The 14689-nt window shown below is 35.5% G+C and overlaps 3 protein-coding genes across 4 annotated transcripts; 2 read left to right on the top strand and 1 right to left on the bottom strand.

The window, feature by feature from the left end:
* The first annotated feature begins 692 nt into the window (after positions 1-692).
* Positions 693-5986, top strand: LOC114711176 (oxysterol-binding protein-related protein 4C-like). The gene is made up of 7 exons (XM_028895531.1): positions 693-860; positions 2234-2386; positions 3277-3519; positions 3850-3946; positions 4610-4901; positions 5047-5149; positions 5542-5986. Exons 1-7 carry the CDS (start codon positions 858-860, stop codon positions 5791-5793), a joined length of 1143 nt encoding a protein of 380 aa, XP_028751364.1. The 5' UTR covers positions 693-857; the 3' UTR covers positions 5794-5986.
* A 1115-nt stretch (positions 5987-7101) lies between these two features.
* Positions 7102-7856, bottom strand: LOC114711177 (uncharacterized). Its single transcript, XM_028895532.1, has one exon. The coding sequence runs from the start codon at positions 7839-7841 to the stop codon at positions 7260-7262; it is 582 nt and encodes a 193-aa protein (XP_028751365.1). The 5' UTR covers positions 7842-7856; the 3' UTR covers positions 7102-7259.
* Positions 7857-9993: 2137 nt separating this feature from the next.
* Positions 9994-14156, top strand: LOC114711175 (pentatricopeptide repeat-containing protein At5g57250, mitochondrial-like). Of its 2 annotated transcripts, none has more exons than XM_028895530.1 (3): positions 9994-13229; positions 13446-13526; positions 13985-14156. In XM_028895530.1, exon 1 carries the CDS (start codon positions 10138-10140, stop codon positions 12868-12870), a length of 2733 nt encoding a protein of 910 aa, XP_028751363.1. In that variant the 5' UTR covers positions 9994-10137; the 3' UTR covers positions 12871-13229; positions 13446-13526; positions 13985-14156. The 2 variants fall into 2 exon arrangements, with proteins under 2 accessions (XP_028751363.1, XP_028751362.1); XM_028895529.1 differs by lacking the exon at positions 13985-14156 and adding an exon at positions 13809-13848.
* Positions 14157-14689: the final 533 nt, after the last annotated feature.

Raw genomic sequence — 14689 nt, 5'->3', positions numbered from 1 at the left:
CTTCAAAATTCTTTTAATAACCATCGCTACGCGTTGGTTAAAAAAAAAAAAAACAAGTTCATTAGAGAAGTGGGATGGATTTTTAAATTTACGAAAACAAATTTTATGTAATTCAGAAATAATCATGTTACAAAGTCTTTAAAAAAACGGAAATAATCGTGTCAGCTATCACCTTTTGCCATTATTTATTAAGATAAACCGACCGCTTAACAAATAAGCAACTCTATATGTAATCTCGTCAGACCAAAATATTTAAAAAAGAAATTATCCATAATTTTAAATTACTAATAAAGACTCTCAATATAGTAGTTAATAGATATAACATATTTTGTCTAAAAATTTAAATTTTTTACCTCCTGGCAAAAATATTTACCTAATATTTTGAACTAATTATAAAACTTCACGATTCAGTGATCAAACTTCTCTAATTAATAATTTTTTTTGCCAACATCTAATAATATTTTATAAGAAATAACCAATTTAAACTAATTTCATTAATTTATGTTAAGTTATTAGGTGTTTATAATTCGGAGAGGAGTAATCAGAATTGAGTTTGTCCAAAAACATTCTCAAGGGCAACAATGTAATTTTATGAAAAGAGCCTAAAAGGATGATGCGGACTAACCGTGTGGGTATATATAGGAGGACATAAAAACCCCCGCACCGCGTGCTTGGCAGTCTCGTTGAGACCCCACAAAGCCCACAGACAAATCATATTCATATTATTCACAAGCGCCATCCCCTTTCGATTCAGAAATCGAAGCTCTAAGCAAAGCACTCTTTCTCGTCTTCGTAATCGTCATCGGAATCGGCTCTCAATCTGCAGCGATTCCTGCCTTTCTTCTCCATCTTCTCAAATGGTGCGTTCTCTGTTTCTCTCCTGTTTTATTCATTCTTTTTAGATGATTTGTTTTGTTCGTTTCTAATCTTCTATTCGAATTCGTTTAATTTCTTTGATCGTCTTTCGAAAAGCCTCGCTGTTTTCTGGAAAAGTTTTGTTCCTCTGGAAATGTGAAAGCGATGCGACGAAAATGGCCAGAGGCTGGCCGGTTACTTTATTTGTTTTGATTGGCTGGCTCTTAATTAATCCTATTTTTCTGTTTCGTGTTTTCGTTTGCTTAACGCTAAGTAAAGATCATTTCAATTTTCATTTAAGGAAGCATCCTTTCAGAATACTATCTGCCCCGTACTTTTCCAGAAACGCATTTGCAAAAAATCTCCGGCCGCAAATATAAAACGAACTTCTCTTTTTATTTTTTTGGAGTCAAAAGAAGTGTTCTCACTCCTCAGTTCCCACTCCTCTCTTTGACCTTCCACCAGCCTTTTTTTTTTTTTTTGCCCTAAATTAGTTTGTTTACAAACATTCATGGAAATGCCAGACTGTGTTTGGATTTGTCTTCGATTTATGAGTTCAAATGATTCTCGTTTACGCGCAATTTCTTCGTCAAATGGGTGCTTCGGCCAGAAAAAGATTGTAGTCATCGCTGACTAAAGAGAAAAACAAAAAAAAAACAATTAACTACGAGAAATCGGGAATCTCAAAGCATCAAACATTTTTGTACTATATGTATTTTTTTTTTTACGTAAATTTATTTTCTACTTTAAATTGACTATTACTCTATAGGGTCATTCCCTGTTTAATAGCCATGAATCATTACCGAACTTGTTATTTTATTGTAAGTAGTAGTTATTTTATGAGATTGGATGTGAACGGCCTTCTTCAATGTTTTATGATAATGCCACTTGGAGAATAAAAATCGGCCCAAGCCTCGGTTTCGATATAATAATATTTTCACAGGCAAGCTTGGTGGCGATTATTTTTATGTAACATGCACAACGGGACAAGTAAAATAAATAATACATGACAGTACGAAATTGTCGCTGAGCCTTTAAAAGTTGCAGGTCAAAAGGAGAAAAAGGGTTATGCATTTAAAAGTATATATATTTGATTTTAATAGGTCCCAAATGAAATTCCATATGCGTGAACGTTCTTTGTCCAGATTGATTTGAATAATAATAATGCGGAGCGGAGGTGAAATATGATTCTCCACCAAATTAATATCAACATAAAAAATAAAATAGTGCATCTTTTAATGGATTGTGATTTAATTTAATAATAAAAAATACAAGAAAGGCGCTTGCTAAATGTTTTGATGCTTTACGTTGTTATTTTCCTCCTCTTCTTTTTTGGATTGGCAAAAATAAAGTATATCTATTTTTGGGTGGGGAGCAGGTAAGCAACAGCAAGGAGGAAATAAAAGTGATCCTGACGAAGCCATTCTCATTAGGAGACACGGATGCGGCTTATAGAGGCCCTAGTCTCTTGCAACGGATATTAAGCCTGTTTAAGAATATGCGGCCTGGATCTGATCTCACTCACTTCCAAGTAACTTCGTCTTTTTTTATTTTCTTTTTTTGGGCCAATAGTAACTTCTTGTCTTTTAATTGGAATATATTTTTTAATATAAAAGTGTCGTTACAGATTTTTTTTTAAAATATTAAACTTATAAAATGTGAATTAGTGGTATCTGAAAGTGAAATGATAACCAAGTCCGCAAGCTGCAAATTTTGACATTAAATTTTGGATAAAATGCATGATACCGTGACAGAATTAGATCATCAACTTCACAAAATGAAAAGGGATTTTAATTTTTTTTCTTTCATAATTATTGGGATTAAACTGAAAATTTTATATAATTAAATTACAAAAAATATAATTTGAAGATTTTTTTTTTGCTTTTATCTTTTCCTTTAACAGGGCTTCATAGAATATTCCCAGATAAGATAGAAGAAAAATGTTTTTGGGGGTGTTTGAATGGAAACCAAATTATGGTTTTAAAATAATTTTATGATATGCGAAATAAATATGTAGAGGAGTTTGTTTTGATTTATAGAAAAATGCTTTTAAAAAGTACTTCTGAGGATATCCAAATACTCCCTTTGTAATTTTACAATTTTTTTTTTAATAAAAAGTTTTAGAAAAAAATACTAAAAGTTGAAAAAGACAGTCACTAAAATAATAATATAATAGATAGATATCGTATAACTGGTTTTGAGTATGTGAAATGAAGAAAGGATTTTCTTTTCTCCATTTCAAATATTTCCTAATTTTCCAAGGAATAATTATTGACAAAAATCAATTAACAAATATTTCTCATAATAAATAAATCTTGCAATAAAAATATATAATCAGTATATCATATAAAAACAAAATTATTTAGTACGTATTGCATTTCCGAGGTGAAGATTTCTGTTGCTGATAGTTGCTGCGTGCAGCTGCCGCCTCTGTTTAATTTTCCAAAGTCACAACTTCAGTGCTATGGCGAGTCTGTATACTGCACAGCTTCAGACTTGCTAGGCCAATGCAACAGAGAGCAGAATCCAGTGGATAGGTTCACATCTGTGGTTGCATGGTGCATCTCTACCACTCGCCCTACAACTTTACTTGCTCCTTATAACCCCATTCTTGGGGAGACCCACCACGCTTCTCGGGCAAATCTCAATGTCCTGCTAGAACAGGTTCTTGCTTTCCCTCCTTCATTTTGCTTGTTTCTCCATCTTTACACGAAGTTCATGCCTTGTTTTTTTTCTTTTTTTTTTTTTTTTTCCGGGTATTCCGTAGTTTCGAAATTTCTATTATTTGTTTATTTTAGTATTCAGTCAGCGTTGTAACCGAGGATATGTCTCCATCTTGTTCGATTTATTAGAAATTCGTTACAGGCTCTAATCTGATATGAGTATGACCTCTTTGAGCAGCTTTTCTTCATAAAATAATTGTCCCCTTGGGCCAAGCAATTGATTGATGATAATCTAGTAAGATTACTGAACCGTGGGCTTACATGTTTGCAGGTTTCACACCATCCTCCCGTTTCTGCCCTACATGCAACGGATGAGAAGGAGAACATAGAGATGACATGGTGCCAACAACCTAGTCCAAAGTTTTATGGTATCTTGACCTTTTTTTAATAGAATCATAAATATTCTTCTTCAATTCCTAATAGACGTAGTGATAATCTGCTTCAGTAATAAGCTTATACTAGCTAACTATTTTCATTCATATAAATCAGGAATTCAAGTATATCTATACATTCAAGGCAAAGGACCAAAAGCACAGAGCTGTTCTTGTTAGAGATATTCGTTAACTTTTATTTAAAAGTTTGTGCTTTTAGGATGAATGATCCTTGATATTTCCAAGGCCTCTCGTTCCAAAATTTTTTTGTCCTCTTCTTCAACTTTATTTGCGAAGCTTCTGAATTGTCATACAGTCCACCACCATAACATTCAGAAAGAATCCATAATTGATCTTATTTGACATTTTGCGTTTTCTTCGCCACAAATTTCAAGAAAGTGAAACCTGAAAGCCTTCTTTTTAAGACATTTCTTCTGCTCATATTAGTTCACTATACATTCTATCACGTATTTATTAATGTTGTAATGACTGAGATTTCCTATATTGAAATTGACACCGAATACTAAAGAGGCTTAAGAGGTTAATGTTAAGTTGCATTCCATAAAAGCAAATTAAAGTCTGATACTGGCCTCTTACTAACTTTGTTAGCAATAATTTGACCTGTCTATCAATGGTTTTTGATTCCAACCAAATGTACAGGCACTACAGTGGAGGCTCAAGTCCTTGGTAAACGGCAGCTGAAGCTCCTTAATCATAGAGAAACATATGAAATGAATTGTCCTCACCTTCTAATCAGAATTCTTCCGGTCCCTGACGTTGATTGGGTTGGAAATGTTAATATTCGGTGTCTGGAGACTGGCCTGGTGGCAGAGTTAACCTACAAAAGCAATTCTTTTCTAGGACTTGGGGGAGGCCGTAGATTGATCAAAGGGAAGATCCTCAATTCATCGTCGTCAAAAGTTCTCTATGAAGTGGATGGTCATTGGGATAGGTATGTTCCTTTAGAGCATCTTTGTGAATTCTGAGACTTCATGCCTTTCTCTTTGTGTGAAAGCAGTGATAGTGGTCGTAACTATGAAGTACTTGATTGTAGTAATTGGATAATGCGGTATTTCTTATCCACTTTCATAATGCAGAACTGTGACAATAACGGACACAAGTAATAGGAAGGTTAAAGTGATATATGATGCAAATGAAGTCATTTCAGGGCTCCAAGCTCCAATTGTCCGCGATCCAAAGGTTACAAATTCATATTCTCCATCTCCATTCCTCTTGATCTTTTTACCTGCATGTCTATGAACCAAGAATTTCTAGGTTGGCCTGCAAAAAGATTTTCTGATAGGGAAGATAAAAGTTCCAAGAACACTTGGTCCTTTATGGAAGAAAACAATTTTTTTTTCCTTTTAATTTATTCAAACATAACAGTTCTGTTAACAAATGCATGGACTTCCATGGTTCTTCTATCTTTCATGAAGGTATCTGTAAATAAAGGCTTTTCTTTTCTTTTTAGTTTTTCACAATGACATTAGAATTTAGGTGTACGAAAAGGCATTTTCGCACTCCTCACTCATAAAACAGTTCCATTTTTGGCATTGTGTTTGAATGTGACATGAGATTCTCTTGTGGATCAGAGTGTGAAGCCAACAGAGTCAGCCCTGGTTTGGAGTGAGCTTAGCGAAGCCATAATGAACAAAGAATGGGATAAAGCAAGAGAAGCAAAGAAATCTGTGGAGGAAAACCAGAGGAAACTGGCGAGAGAAAGAGAGGCAAGAGGAGAAAATTGGATTCCTAAACATTTTGTTGTGTTTCATAGCAAGGAAGGTGGCTGGGAATGCTCACCAATTGAGAAGTGGGTCCCATCTGCCCCCATCGTTGCCCTGTAATTATTATACTTCTGTATCTTCAATGAGAAAGGGTCCTCTTAATTTCGTCTCATCAATTTCCTCACAGTGATTAGAGAGAAGAAAAGAGATTAATTCTGATTCTCCAAAATTGGAGATTTGTGAAGCTGCTGAAGCCGAATATAAGGCATTGAATGTACAGCACCAGTATTTACTTGATTTCCCCAGCTTCCCACATCTTCAACCTTCTTTTTTTTTTGGGCCAACTTCACACATCTTCGACTTGATCCTGGCTTACACCCACACACTCTTCCTTTCCTTTTTATTCTCATAATTGTGTAAAAATTGATGAAGGCTAAAGTTTAGAGTATCTTTTCTTGTTTACAATATTTGGGGAACATGAAAGAAAAGCTGCAGATTGTGGAAGAAAAATTGCAGATTCTAAGTTTTGTTCTTTTTCCCCCAGTATTGTTTTAATTTAATTTTTGTACAATATTTTTTCAAATTTTACCTGAGCATTACTCTTCTGGTCTTATTTACAAAGCAGAAAAAGAAGGTTTTTCTTAGTCTCATTTATAGGTCACTTTATTAAATTTTTAAAATAAAATACTATTTTACCCTTCATTTATTATACTTTAATAATTGTTTTTCTTTGAAAGGTGTATAATAGTGATAAATTGAAAAGTTATCATATTTTAATAAGATTTAATACATTTTAGGTTTTTCTTAGTTTGTATGAAAAAATACTTTATAAATAGGAGAGTTAATATATTTTAAGATTTTTTTAATCTGTGTGAAAAAATACCTTATACATGGAACGAGAGGAGCATATTATACTGTTAGGAGCTATAAGAAGTGATGTAAAATTCACTTTTCGGCAATTTTCTTTTTAATCTTTATCTGTAATTTTTTTTTTATATTTTTGGTTGAAAACAGGTAATTGACTTTAATTATAGTTGGTTTTAATCTCAAATTCTAAACAACAATTACTTCTTTCATAAAAATTAAAAAATTATGACGGTAAAATATTCAATTAATGTCAGAAGAATACAAAGTCCTTTATCTAACGGGAAATGAATTCTACGACCATCCCTTAGACCAAAGAACCCCTAAATCCTACCAATAATCCAATATCAGTTTTGTTATTAGGTGGAAAAGTACCTACCTTAGTTGGAAAAGTACCTACCGCCACCAACGTTCAAAGAAAAAGAAAGAAAACCACAAAATTGGGCCATTGTTTCAGACGAAGCAATCCTCAAACTAAACTAAAACTGAATATAAAAACATCACTAACTAGTTGTTTATAAAATAGAACAAAATTTACAGACATCAGAAGCAGGACACTTTCAGTGATTTTCTACCCCATAAATTTATACAGGTTACTCACAATTCACAAAATTCACTTCACTTGATTATGAGTTTCTAACATGACTTTAACCCAACATCGTCATAATAAAAAGTGACTCTGTAAAAGCGCTCATACCCCACAATCTAAGCTCTTGAAAACATCAGTTATTTTCCTGTAAATCAGACTCTCTCCTATTGAAGGAAATCTCTCTGATAGTGTCCAAGATTGGTTTCCATGGCCTCACTCTGCAAGGGCCTCGTCCTCCTCCGTAACTCACAACAATCTGATCTGCCACACCAACCTTACCGGGACTCCTAGAAGGCGAACTCCAACCAATTGATGAATCACTATCCTTACAAGGTTTGACTTTTGCCTTCTTTGTGAGCCTCTTTGCAAGAGAAGCCATGTCTACAGGAGAAGAAGCATCAGATTGCAGAATCGAGAATGGAAGCATGAAGTAAACTTGGCCTGGTTGAAGCAGTGTGTCTTTGTTTAATGGCTTTGAGGAAGGAGAAAGAAGCTGAAGTGCAGTACAGACAAAGTGCTTTGAGGGATTACCAAAACCACTAGTGACTTGGCCTACTGAAATAGGCCCCTCAAAGTACTCCACAAAACCATTTTGATGAACCACACGGACAGTGTTGAAGGTAGAAGATGATCTGCAAGAGAAACAGCCTCCCATTTCTCTGTGTTTTAAGGTGGTCTTGTTGCAGAATGAAAGAGAACATATGGGTGTGTTCATATATAGAAAAGGAGTGAAGAAATGAACAAATTGGCTTGACTTCGATGGATAAGTGAATGGCTAGAGTGATGTTTACCTAATAAGCCTTCTGGGGATTGCTTTGGGATTTGACCCATTCCATGTGCATACTTTCCTGTTGCCTTGTGTGCCCTAGTGACAGCTTCTTTGAAGGGTTTGTGGGTTGTTAGGAAGTCTGGGAGAGTTCAAACTCCATACATGGAATTTATGGACTCTACCCCGTTTTATTTTTATTTTATATAATTTAAATACATGTATCTATATTAACATATCTAACGCTAGGTTTAAATATAAAATCCCATCCAAGTGGTGAACTGTTATTAGGACAACTTGACATTAAGCAACTCTACAGCATATAAATTAAATAATTGCATGCAATTTATATCTACTCCAATTTATTAAATGATTTCTTACAAGGATTTATATATTAGTTTTATCTTTTACATTCTGTATTAGTAGACTCTGAGGTAAGAAGTTGTTCAACTTCAACGAGTCATCAGATGTCCACCTCAGGCACCCAAAGTTTTCCATTGGACCGTAAGAAATGGGTCATTGACCACTGACCAGCGATCATGACTTCCCAAGATTCCCTAATCGTATCAACTCTTTTCCAGTTGACAGGTTCATGGGATGACATTTATGGAAGCAAAATAAATTAAATAGGGTACTGTAGCAGTTAACATTTGATTTGATGCAATTTTTTTCACTTAATTTTTCTAAATAAATGCAATACAAGATAGTTTGGCTGGTTTATTTTTCTCCTCAGAAATAAATGTTTAATTGTTGACCATTTTATTTTTAATCCGTTTAAAATATTTATTTCTGGATTTAGATATGAAAATCACAATTGAGACTTTGGAATTTGGAGGAACCTTGCAACAGTTTATAATTTAGGGGAGGAAATTGCCATCACAAACAAGGAAAAAAGTTGTATAATTTGACCAAGTCAGGTCAAACTAATTGATTGCATTAGTCCAGTCTAGTGCCCTTGAGCCTGAAACTTTTACTGAATTTCATATTCCATTGGCCATTGCTTTGTTGCCACTTTATAGTCTGAAGCGTATTCCTTGGGGTTGGCTGCTGGTTGATGATGATGGTGGAGAAGACTAATAACACTTCATTCACTTTCAATTGAAAACAAAAGGGGCAAGTCTCGGAGAGACATGTAGGCACTCTCATCCTACCAAGTCATTTATACACTGCTCAATTAAAATGCTTCACTTTAGATCCATTTCATCACTTTCTCTTCAATTTATTTGCCTTTTTTTTTTGCCAACAATTTATTTGCCTAATTTTAAATTATCGGATTTAAAAGTTTATTTCACTTAATTTGTTTCATTATTTTACTGATACAATAACCTTATTGAAATATCATCAAAAAGAAACTATGAAAAGTGATGCCTCTATATATTTTTTAAGATATTATTAATTGCTAAGAGAAAAGGATAATATATTATTAGTTATAAATAATATGCCAAAAATTATTGAATCTATATGTGGAAAAATTGTATTTTGCCAGAATGAAAACTTATCATGTATTCTTTTGCTACGCTTTAGTGAAATGAATTTGAGAAAAATAATAGAATGAAAAGATAATTTCGTGAATAAAAATTTATGAAATTTTTTTTTTGATAGGAACAGTCCTATTCAAGATACTGTCAGGTACTCCTCTGATTCTAAATATAAGATCTTTATACTAATGTGTATAAGAGTCTCATATTTAAGAGCCGGGAAGTATTAAATATAACATCTAATGATGAAAAGTACAATTGTAATGACTGGAAAAAAATCATTTTGTATTAAGAGAATAATCCAGCCCAAGGGCTTCGGCCTTCTTTTATTTCTTGATACTGCACTGAACCAGAAGCCTTAGCCCAGGCCTACCATCCTTTATTGACTTTAAGAGTTTCTGTTGGCTCAAATATTTGTTGTCGCGTTATTGGGTCAGTCTAGTCTTCGATGACGTGAGGAAGCAAAATTCAAATCCTGTGATAATATTTCGAATAGAATTGCTTATTATATTTTGGCAAAAAAAAAATTTGTTCTCGCCAAAAAAAAATCATTCTCGCATGACTGCACGAGGTCCCAAAAAAAAAAAATCTCATTCCCGACTAACAAAACTGTATTCTGCAAATCGCCAAATCCTCGGTTTTCGAGTTCTTTACTCTTCTCTGCCGAGAGAGGGGAGAGGAAGACTGCTTTCCTGTGAGTTTGAGGATGGGAAAGCGTTGATGATAGAAAGTTGGTTTTTTTGGTGTTGAAACTCAGAAGCAATCCCATGTTGCTTGACAGAAGACGCTCTTCTTTGCACACATTGCTCAAAAGCGGCTTCTCTCCCACTCTAGAATCAATCAACCGATTCTTGCTCTTTCTTCTCCGACTCCGGAAGTTCGACTTAATCGTGCATTTCTTTTCCCAGTTAAACTCGAACGGAATTGAAGGTAACCATCGAGCTCAATCGGTCTTTACTTGGGCTCTCCTCAAATCTCACAAATTCGATGAAGCAGAGCTGCTAATGAAGAACCGCATTATGGAGTCGACTCGAATGTGGGATGCTCTAATTCAAGGCTTTTCCACCACCCGAGAAGATCCTGAAAGAGCATTCTATGTGTTAGAGGATTGTTTGAGGAACCGTAATGTCTTGCCTTCTTCTTTCACTCTTGGCTCAATAATTCATAGACTGAGCTCCCAGGGTAACATGGGAAAGGTAATTGATGTTCTGGAATTGATGGCCGATGCGAAAGTCAATTACCCGTTTGATAATTTTATTTGCAGTTCGGTGATTTCGGGGTTTTGTAAGATTGGGAAACCGGAACTTGCTCTTGGATTTTTTGAGAACGCGGCAAGTTCTGGAGCTTTGCAACCCGATGTTGTGACTTACACCGCACTTATAAGTGCTCTTGGTAAGTTAGGAGATGTCAAAAAGGTGAGTGGCTTCTTGGCGAAGATGTTAAAAGATAGGCAAGAACCCAATAACGTCACATATACCGCAATTATAGCGGCGTATTGTTTGAAGGGAAAATTAGAGGAAGCTTTGACTGTTTTCAAAAACATCGATGCTTTGGGAATTGAAGCAGATGAATTTATGTTTGCAACCTTAATTAATGGGTTCGGCCAGAGAGGGGATTTCGATCATGTATTCCACCTGTTGGATGAAATGGAGAAGAGGGGGATTAGTGCTAGTATTGTTACGTATAATACTGTAATCAATGGATTATGCAAGTTTGGGAGGACGTCCGAAGCTGATGAATTCTCAAAAATTGTACCTGCAGACATCGTTACATATAGTACCCTGCTTCATGGTTATGCTGAGGAAGAGAACATTCCAGGGATTTTGCAAACGAAGAAGCGACTAGAAGAAGCTCGAATCTCTATGGACGTTGTGATGTGTAATGTGCTTGTAAAAGCACTATTTGTGCTGGGAGCATTTGAAGATGCTTACGCAGTTTACAAGTGGATGCCAGAAATGGGTTTGGTTGCAAACTCTGTTACTTTTTGCACAATGATTGATGGGTATTGCAAAATAGGTAGAATTGATGACGCATTTGAGATATTTGATGAATTCAGAAAGACTTCAATTTCTTCACATGCATGCTACAATAGTATTATCAGTGGCCTCTGCAAGGAAGGTATTGTGGAAATGGCCACTGAGGCATTTATTGAACTTAACGATAAAGGACCAGTGTTGGATATAGGTATATATAGGATGTTAATGCAGGCAATTTTTAGAGTAAAAGATGCTAAAGAGGCTTTAAAATTAATTTACAGAATGGAAGCTTTAGGGCCAGGCAAGTATAATACCATATGTAATGATTCTATCTTCTTATTATGCAAAAGAGGATTGGTCGAGGATGCGAATCAACTGTGCATGATGATGAGGATGAAAGGCTGTTCCCTCACAAGCAAGTCTTTTTTTACGATATTGAGAAGGCTTATTAGTGATGGAAAATTAGAGAAAAGCCTGCCTCTCTTGAACGGTTTTATAAAAGAATACGGCATAAATGAACCCAGGGTTCATAAGATTGTTGCACAGTATCTTTGTCAGAGGGATGTTGATCGTGCCTTTTGGTTTCTTGCAAAAACAACGAAAAACTCTTCAGCTGCCTCTTTTCCTGTCTCTTTACTGAAGGTTTTCATAAAGGAAGGAAGAGCTTTAGATGCATATAGGCTTATCATGGAGGGTCAAGATTATTTACCGGCCATGGATGTTGTTGATTATTCTACTGTGATTGATGGGTTATGCAAGGGAAGATATGTAAGTAAAGCATTGGATCTTTGTATCTTTGCTGAAAAAAAGGGGATTACATTGAACATAGTATCATATAATTCAATTATTAATGGACTGTGCATTGATGGACGTCTTATTGAAGCATTTCGTCTATTTGATTCATTGGAGGAAATCGGTCAGACTCCCTCTGAAATAACTTATGCTACATTAATCTATGCTCTATGTAGAGAAGGATATTTGCTAGATGCCAATCATGTTTTCAGGAAAATGGTTCTGAAGGGATTTCAACCAAAATTACAAGTTTACAATTCATTGCTTGATGGTATTTCTAAGATTGGTCAACTGGAGGAGGTCTTAAAGATTTTAGATGATATGGAGACAAAACTTATTCAACCTGACCATTTTACTGTCAGTGCTGTAATAAATTGCTACTGCCAGAAGGGTGACCTTGAAGGCGCCCTTGCATTCTTTGAGAAGTTCAAGAGCAAGGACATATTACCTGATTTCTTAGGCTTCTTATATTTGATAAGAGGTCTGTGTGCCAAAGGGAGGATGGAAGAAGCCAGGAGTATATTGAGAGAAATGCTCCAGATCAAACCTATAGCTGAGCTGATTAACATTATGGATAGCGAGGTTGAGACAGAGTCTATAAGCGATTTTCTTGTTTTCTTGTCTGAACAAGGACGAATTGAAGAAGCTGTTAGAGTTCTTAATGAAATTGCATCTATACTTTTTCCTGCTCAGAGGTGGTCAACATCTAATCAATTATCCATAAACAGCTGAAGGTTTGTGAAGGGAAGAGTTTTGGTTCAGATCTTAAAGTTTTGTGCCGTCATCTCACAAAATTGATTTGGATGTTGGATCTTGTGATGCTGTCAATGGAAGCGATGCATTTACAACTCAAGGCAGTCGCATGGCAAGACCTCAGTTGTATGACTTCGACTTCTACTATTCTGGGATTGCTGCACTCTGTTCCCGGGGGGACCTGCAGGAAGCTAGTCAGTTAGCAAAAAAGTTGCTCTCTGACCTGACAGGGTCTACAAGCTAAATTAAAGGAGGAAGTTGGAAGTAAAATTTCATTTGATGGAAAGAATCCCCTCCGTGGTCTGTAAACAGAGAAGTCATGCAGTTGAAACCTGCAGGTAATCATTTACCTTGTGCTATATGTACTATGCTCTCTGTAATACTTCTGGTCAAATTAATGCGGAGCTTTAAATTATTGCCTAGCAGACCAATATGACTTATTTGTTAGACAACTGTGGCACACTATACATAACCATGTTCTTTGGATTTTAAAATGTATTAGAGATTTGATACATTGCTAAACCTGCTTGTGGCTGTTTGATTTGTGTCTGTAGCTTTTGGTGCTATATTTCACCATTCTTCGATTCGAGTATCCTTAAGAGGCTCTGCTGTTTCTACTGCTCAGCATGATATGGGTAAGGGCGTCTAACTTGGATTTGAATATTAAACACATGTAGACTGTGGGCACAAAAATAATTCCTAATCCTTGTATTGCACATATTTAATATTGACAGTTTAGTCAGAATTTGGTCATTGATAAATCAGATGGAAGATTCATCAACCATTATTAACTCTTTGAGGTGTCATGCCTCTGTCTTTGATGTACCTATTTTTCTGATAATTTATAGCATAGTTGAATAACAGATGCAGATAATCTTTTCAAGCTAGAAGTCTAATGTGAAAGCTATTGAAAACAGGGATTTCCATGGTGAGAATTCAAGTTAATTAATTAAAGGAACGGCTGGAGCAGATGGAACAAACAGTGCCAAGTCTTTATAAATTGGCTTTTTTTTGGGCGTAAGAAACTCTAATTTTGCATTCTGGTTCTAATATGTAACTATCGTGCCTAAACAATGCTCTATCTTTGCTGCAGTATCTCATGAAAAGTGTCTATCAGATTGCCAGGTGGACTCAGCAGTCTGTAAGTGTGTGCGTGCGAGTGTTTGTTTTGTTGGGAAAGTTTGAACCCTTAGCCGCCCCACTCTACCCTTGCCACTTGAGCTAGCTTCAAGTGTCTAGTGTTGCTATGAAATTTACTCACGAGATTTGCATACAGATGATTTATATTTACGCCTGTGCCCCATTTTGTTGGAATCTATAGCGCAATTTCAAAGTAATTTTCTCCAGCTATATCAATGATTACGGCGAATCCTTGTGGACATAAAAAAATTGTGTTTTCATCGTTGAACTTGCTTTATCCTCTGGCTAGCCCAAAAATTTTGGTTTCTATGGTCCTTCATGGTCACTCCTCGAGAAAAAGTTCAATTTTACTGTTAAAAAGGGAAGAAATAAGGCTTGAAATCTGCTTTTCCTTTTACCCGTAATATAGTAGGTTCGCTTGCCAGAGTTTCTGGAAGTATTTTTCCTAAAAACAGAGAAAAGAAAACTATAACCCAAAAATAAACGCACACAGACACCAGAGGGAGAAAAGAGTCTATGTTACTAAAAACACCCACTAAAACACCCTTTGGCGCTAAATCTCATCCCTGTAGCTGTGTTTATGCGGTAATTGATGGACAAACGAGAGTATGCTTGTGAGTTATCCATCTTACAAAAGACTTGCTTGTTGCATGCATTA

The sequence above is a fragment of the Neltuma alba genome, unplaced genomic scaffold (assembly GCF_004799145.2).
Source record: "Neltuma alba isolate B1F8T4 unplaced genomic scaffold, ASM479914v2 tig00011282_pilon, whole genome shotgun sequence".
In the NCBI taxonomy this organism is placed as follows: domain Eukaryota; kingdom Viridiplantae; phylum Streptophyta; class Magnoliopsida; order Fabales; family Fabaceae; genus Neltuma; species Neltuma alba.
This window is presented reverse-complemented; position numbering and strand designations above follow the sequence as displayed.